At 40.6% G+C, this 8016-nt stretch overlaps 1 gene segment (V, D, J or C); it reads right to left on the bottom strand.

Moving 5' to 3' along the window:
- Positions 1-243: 243 nt before the first annotated feature.
- Positions 244-808, bottom strand: LOC120042448. The segment is given in 2 exon segments: positions 244-608; positions 760-808. Coding segments are annotated over 2 exon segments (414 nt in total).
- Positions 809-8016: the final 7208 nt, after the last annotated feature.

Genomic DNA, 8016 nt, shown 5'->3' with positions numbered 1-8016 from the left:
ACAATTTGCCGTTAGGATAGGGGTCCCACAGCCAAATCTCGCTAAGGTCCCCAAATAGCTAGAGAAATGGGATATGAGATTGTAACCACATAATTTATGCTAATTAGTAATGACACTAAACTGTAAATACTGTTAAACTGTACTAGGCCAGATACGATCAACTTGCTTATGCTGTAATCCATCTCTGTATTCATTGGCACTGAACCAAACTCAAACCTCAGATGCAGGTGTTGTGATCACTGCTCATAGTTTTCTATCAGACAGGGTTTTTGTAGAGGAGAGGAGGTTCTCTACATCACTGTGTTGGCTGGCTGCACAGTAATACACTGCACTGTCTTCAGGTGCTCTCAGACTCAGTAGGTGAAGATACGCCTCTTTCCTACCATCTCCATTCACATTGAACTGCTTTTCAAATGATTTCTCCATGGTTATTGACTTGGTATATGCATAACCAATGAGTTTCATAGCAGTGTCTCCTGTTGACTGTTGGTACCACAGTATCATATTGTAGTTTTGAATAGTATGGTTGCAGGTGAGTTGTACATTATCTTTAGATCCTTTAAGTATTGCAATAGGAGTCTGCTGGACTTTGCTGCTATGCGACTCCCCTGTGGACAAGGAAGGAGAGTGAGAGACAGAGAGAGAGAGAAAGATAGAGCGAGAGAGAGAAAGATGGAGACAGAGAGTAAGACAGGATATTTATTCAGTTTAATGACATTCATAGATTTGTCAGACTTCTCTTAATGAGTGATTTAATACCTGTCACCCAGAGTGGTAGAGCTGCCAGGTGAATCAGAACTCTGATCATAGTGAAGAAGACTTGATGGAGAAGATGAATATGTTTCCTCAGTGGAGGAGAGATATGAGTGTCTCCTGGATGAAGCTCTGAGGTGAAAGGAGAGGGGCTGATGTAGTAGCATATGTTATTTAGGGTGGTGGTTAGTGGGCGTGTCAGAAAGTCTGTACTGTAATGTTTGCTCATAGGACCTCACCTTGAACCTTTCTGATCATGACAATGAAATGAGACAGACATTATTAGAAGTAGAGTTAGAGGTCCCCCTACAGTACATGATGAGACCATCATCTCTTCAGATATTATATGCTGTCCTATATCAACACTGGGGGTTTAGTACAGCTGTACTTGTTATATTATATCAACACTGGGGGTTTAGTACAGCTGTACTTGTTATATTATATCAACACTGGGGGTTTAGTACAGCTGTACTTGTTATATTATATCAACACTGGGGGTTTAGTACAGCTGTACGTGTTATATTATATCAACACTGGGGGTTTAGTACAGCTGTACTTGTTATATTATATCAACACTGGGGGTTTAGTACAGCTGTACTTGTTATATTATATCAACACTGGGGGTGTGGTACAGCTGTACTTGTTATATTATATCAACACTGGGGGTGTGGTACAGCTGTACTTGTTATATTATATCAACACTGGGGGTTTAATGCAGCTGTACATGTTTTATTATATCAACACTGGGGGTTTAGTACAGCTGTACTTGGTATATTATATCAACACTGGGGGTTTAGTACAGCTGTACTTGTTATATTATATCAACACTGGGGGTTTAGTACAGCTGTACTTGTTATATTATATCAACACTGGGGGTTTAGTACAGCTGTACTTTTTATATTATATCAACACTGGGGGTTTAGTACAGCTGTACTTGTTATATTATATCAACACTGGTGGTTTAATACAGCTGTACTTGTTATATTATATCAACACTGGGGGTTTAATACAGCTGTACTTGTTATATTATATCAACACTGGGGGTTTAGTACAGCTGTACTTGTTATATTATATCAACACTGGGGGTTTAGTACAGCTGTACCTGTTATATTATATCAACACCTGGGGTTTAGTACAGCTGTACTTGTTATATTATATCAACACTGGGGGTTTAGTACAGCTGTACTTGTTATATTATATCAACACTGGGGGTTTAGTACAGCTGTACTTATTATATCAACACTGGGGGTTTAGTACAGCTGTACTTGTTATTTTATATCAACACTGGGGGTTTAGTACAGCTGTACTTGTTATATTATATCAACACTGGGGGTTTAGTTCAGCTGTACTTGTTATATTATATCAACCCTGGGGGTTTAGTACAGCTGTACTTGTTATATTATATCAACACTGGGGGTTTAGTACAGCTGTACTTGTTATATTATATCAACACTGGGGGTTTAGTACAGCTGTACTTGTTATATTATATCAACACTGGGGGTTTAGTACAGCTGTACTTGTTATATTATATCAACACTGGGGGTTTGGTACAGCTGTACTTGTTATATTATATCAACACTGGGGGTTTAGTACAGCTGTACTGGTTATATTATATCAACACTGGGGGTTTAGTACAGCTGTACTTGTTATATTATATCAACACTGGGGGTTTAGTACAGCTGTACTTGTTATATTATATCAACACTGGGGGTTTATTAACACCTGGTCGTAAATAGTTTGCAGCAGGTGACTCTTCCTGTGAGGATCTACACCGGAGACTAGAAGCAGGGTACATGGAGTGAACATTTATTGACACAAGCACATGAAACAGAACAGGAACACAGTCTGAACAGGGGAAAAGTAACGACATCAATGCTGACACATGGAACAAACTGAGGAGCAGACAGATGTAGAGGGGGTAATCAACAAAGTAATGGAGTCCAGGTGAGTCCAATATTGCGCAGCTGTGCGTAATGATGGTAACAGGCCTTCTGGGCCTGAGTAGCAGGCAGTTTACTTTGGGCACGCTTTTTATCCGGACGTGAAAATACTGCCCCCTATCCCAAACAGGTTAACAGTCATAAAACCGTCCCAGTTGTGGGAGAGAGAGTGGGGTTCTGGCTATCTGTCAGCCATTTGCCAAGCTCATCTGGCAACTTTGATCCTCACCAAGGAGAGAGAGTCATTACAGTCATAATGATGGAACTACAGTGCATTCAGAAAGTATTCACACCCCTTGACATTGTCCACTTTTTGTTGTTACAGCTTGAATAAAATAATTGATTAAAATTTGATTTTGTGTCAGAGTTCTACACACAATATCCCACAATGTCAAAGTATAATTATTATTTTTTGATATGATTACAAATTAATGAAATCTTTTCAAAAATACTCTCATACTTAATAATATACTTTACACAACACTTAGATGTAAACTTGACATATAGAATATATGTAGGCACAATATCCCATAATGTCTAGGTAGAATATTTAGAAAAAAACATTTTTACAAATGAATGAAAAATAAAAAGCTGAAAAGTCAGAGAGTCAATAAGTATTTAGTCCCCTTGTCATGGCAAGCTTACCTAAGTTCAGAAGTAAACATTTGCTGAGCAAGTCACATAAAAAGTTGCATGAACTCACACTGTGTCACGGTTGTCGTAAAAACGGGACCAAGACGCAGCGGATATTGAGTTCCACATATTTATTCCAAAAGTGAAACATAATCCAAAACAATGAATCAAATAAACGAACAACGGACCGTGACTACATGATGCACAAATACAAAATATAATATCCCACCAACACAGGTGGGAAAAATAGCTACTTAATATGATCCCCAATTAGATACAACGATTACCAGCTGCGTCTAATTGGGAATCATACAAAACACCAACATAGAAAATATAAACTAGAACACAACATAGAAATGATAAACTAGAATACCACCTAGTCACGCCCTGTCCTACTACACCTTAGAGAAACAAGGGCTCTCTATGGTCAGGGCGTGACACACTGTGTCCAATAATACTGTTCAACATGATTTTTGAATGACTACCTCAACTCTGTACCCAACACAAACAATGATCTGTAAGGTCCCACAGTTGAGCAGTGAATTTCAAACACAGATTCAACCACAAATACCAGGCAGGTTTTCCAATGCTTTGCAAAGAAGTGCACCTATTGGCAGATGGGTTAAAAAAACACTGAATATCTGTTTAATTACGGTGAAGTTATTTATTACACTTTGAATGGTGTGTCAATACACCCTTTCACTACACAGTTACAGGCATCGTTCCTAAATCAGTTGCCGCAGAGTAAGGAAACTGCTCAGGGATTTTACCATGAGAACAATGGCAACTTTAAAACAGTTACAGAGTTTATGCATAGTGGTTAAGAGAATGCCAAGAGTGTTCAAACCTGTCATCAAGGCAAAGTGTGGCTACTTTGAAGAATCTCAAATATAAAATATACTTTGATTTGTTTAACACTTTTTTTGGTTACAACATGATTCCATATGTGTTATTTAATAGTTTGAATGTCTTCACTATTATTCTACAATGTAGAAAATAGTAAAAAATTAAGAAAAATCCTGAAATGAGTAGGTGTATCCACACTTTTGGCTGATACTGTATATAAAACACAACAAAATCAAGTTTTAACCTGCACTGAACTTTCAAAGAGCAAAACCTTATTTACTCCCCATGGCAAAATGTGTAGAATTGCAGGAAATGTACTTTAAAACCCCAAAAATGTCTTTCCAATCAAGAGGTTGGCCACTAAAAATGTTTTGTAGTTAAGATGGGGGACCCCCAGCCAAATCTCGCTGAGTTCCCCAAAAGGCTAGAGAAACAGGATATGACATTGTAACCACATAATTTATGTTTATTAGTAATGACACTAAACTGTAAATACTGTTATATTGTACTAGGCCAGATACGATCAACTTGCTTATGCTGTAATCCATCTCTTTATTCATTGGCTCTGAACCAAACTCAAACCTCAGATGCAGGTGTTGTGATCACTGCTCATAGTTTTCTATCAGACAGGGTTTTTGTAGAGGAGAGGAGGTTATCTACATCACTGTGTTGGCTGGCTGCACAGTAATACACTGCACTGTCTTCAGGTGCTCTCAGACTCAGTAGATGAAGATACGCCTCTTTCCTACCATCTCCACTCACATTGAAGTGCTTTTCAAATGATTTCTCCACGGTTATTGACTTGTAATATGCAAAACCAATGAGGTTCATAGCAGTGTCTCCTGTTGACTGTTGGTACCATAGTATCGTGTAGAAGCTAGGGTTAGTATGGTTGCAGGTGAGTTGTACATTATCTTTAGATCCTTTTAGTATTGCAGTAGGAGTCTGATGGACTTTGCTGCTAAGAGACTGCCCTGTGGACAAAGAGAGAGAGAGAGAGAGAGAGAGAGAGAGAGAGAGAGAGACAGAGAGAGAGAGAGAGACAGAGAGGTTATTTATTCAGTTTAATGACATTCCTATATTTGTTAGACTTCTCTTAATGAGTGATTTAATACCTGTCACCCAGAGTGGTAGAGCTGCCAGGTGAATCAGAACTCTGATCATAGTGAAGAAGACTTGATGGAGAAGATGAATATGTTTCCTCAGTGGAGGAGAGATATGAGTGTCTCCTGGATGAAGCTCTGAGGTGAAAGGAGAGGGGCTGATGTAGTAGCATATGTTATTTAGGGTGGTGGTTAGTGGGAGTGTCAGAAAGTCTCTACCGTAATGTTTGCTCATAGGACCTCACAGTGAACCTTTCTGATCATGACAATGAAATGAGACAGACATTATTAGAAGTAGAGTTAGAGGTCCCCCTACAGTACATGATGAGACCATCATCTCTTCAGATATTATATAATGTCCTATATCAACACTGGGGGTTTAGTACAGCTGTACTTGTTATATTATATCAACACTGGGGGTTTAGTACAGCTGTACTTGTTATATTATATCAACACTGGGGGTTTAGTACAGCTGTACTTGTTATATTATATCAACACTGGGGGTTTAGTACAGCTGTACTTGTTATATTATATCAACACTGGGGGTTTAGTGCAGCTGTACTTGTTATATTATATCAACACTGGGGGTTTAGTACAGCTGTACTTGTTATATTATATCAACACTGGGGGTTTAATACAGCTGTACTTGTTATATTATATCAACACTGAGGGTTTAGTACAGCTGTACTTGTTATATTATATCAACACTGGGGGTTTAGTGCAGCTGTACTTGTTATATTATATCAACACTGGGGGTTTAGTGCAGCTGTACTTGTTATATTACATCAACACTGGGGGTTTAGTACAGCTGTACTTGTTATACTATATCAACACTGGGGGTTTAGTACAGCTGTACTTGTTATATTGTATCAACACTGGAGGTTTAGTGCAGATGTACTTTTTATATTGTATCAACACTGGGGGTTTAGTACAGCTGTACTTTTTATAGTATATCAAAACTGGGGGTTTAGTACAGCTGTACTTGTTATAGTATATCAACACTAGGGGTTTAGTACAGCTGTACTTGTTATAGTATATCAACACTGGGGGTTTAGTACAGCTGTACTTGTTATAGTATATCAACACTGGGGGTTTAGTACAGCTGTACTTGTTATATTATATCAACACTGGGGGTTTAGTACAGCTGTACTTGTTATAGTATATCAACACTGGGGGTTTAGTGCAGTTGTACTTGTTATATTATATCAACACTGGGGGTTTAGTGAAGTTGTACTTGTTATATTATATCAACACTGGGGGTTTAGTACAGCTGTACTTGTTATATTATATCAACACTGGGGGTTTAGTACAGCTGTACTTGTTATATCATATCAACACTTGGGGTTTAGTGCAGCTGTACTCATAGTGCTATTGTTACTGCTAGTCCTAACTCTTAGTCTGACTATAAATTCTGACTGTTATCTTAGTGTTACTGCTAGTCCTAACACTTAGTCTGATTATACATTCTGACTGTTATCTTAGTGTTACTGCTAGTGTTGTGCTGCAGAATGAGGACCCAAAAGCGACGTAATAGTAACAGAGTCTTTATTCCAGAATAAAACAAATAATGATTCTCCTGGATACTATCCTCTCGTCAACAGAGAGGAACGACTGGAGACGCGACCACAGACTGCAGGTCGCTTCAGGAAGGCACTGGCCGTAGCTGACATTGACACCTGCTCACACGCAGCATCTGAAGAAGGCAAAGAACACGACAGGGCGGAACAAGGACACAGGAACAGCAAACGTCAAACAAGAATCCGACAAGGACAGAAGCGGAAAACAGAGGGAGAAATAGGGACTCTAATCAGAGGGCAAAATAGGGGACAGGTGTGAAAGAGTAAATGAGGTCGTTAGGAGAATGAGAAACAGCTGGGAGCAGGAACGGAACGATAGAGAGAGAGAAAGAGGGAAAGAACCTAATAAGACCAGCAGAGGGAAGCACAGGGACAAGACATGATGAAAGACAAAACATGACAGTACCCCCCCACTCACCGAGCGCCTCCTGGCGCACTCGAGGAGGAACCCTGGCGGCAACGAAGGAAATCATTAATCAACGAACGGTCCAGCACGTCCCGAGATGGAACCCAACTCCTCTCCTCAGGACCGTAACCCTCCCAATCCACTAAGTACTGGTGACCACGTCCCCGAGAACGCATGTCCATGATCTTCCGTACCCTGTAAATAGGAGCGCCCTCGACAAGGACGGGGGGGGGGGAGGGAAGACGAATGGGGGCGCGAAGAAAAGGCTTGACACAAGAGACATGGAAGACAGGGTGGACGCGACGAAGATGTCGCGGAAGAAGCAGTCGCACAGCGACAGGATTGACGACCTGAGAGACACGGAACGGACCAATGAACCGCGGAGTCAACTTGCGAGAAGCTGTCGTAAGGGGAAGGTTACGAGTGGAAAGCCACACTCTCTGACCGCGACAATACCTAGGACTCTTAATCCTACGTTTATTGGCGGCTCTCACAGTCTGCGCCCTGTAACGGCAAAGTGCAGACCTGACCCTCCTCCAGGTGCGCTCACAACGTTGGACAAAAGCCTGAGCGGAGGGAACGCTGGACTCGGCGAGCTGGGACGAGAACAGAGGAGGCTGGTACCCAAGACTACTCTGAAACGGAGATAGCCCGGTAGCAGACGAAGGAAGAGAGTTGTGAGCGTACTCAGCCCAGGGGAGCTGTTCTGCCCAAGACGCAGGGTTTCGAAACGAAAGGCTGCGTAATATGCGACCAAT

This window comes from Salvelinus namaycush, unplaced genomic scaffold (genome assembly GCF_016432855.1).
Source record: "Salvelinus namaycush isolate Seneca unplaced genomic scaffold, SaNama_1.0 Scaffold69, whole genome shotgun sequence".
NCBI lineage: Eukaryota > Metazoa > Chordata > Actinopteri > Salmoniformes > Salmonidae > Salvelinus > Salvelinus namaycush.
The sequence above is the reverse complement of the archived record's forward strand: the minus strand, read 5'-3'. Positions and strand labels throughout refer to the sequence as shown.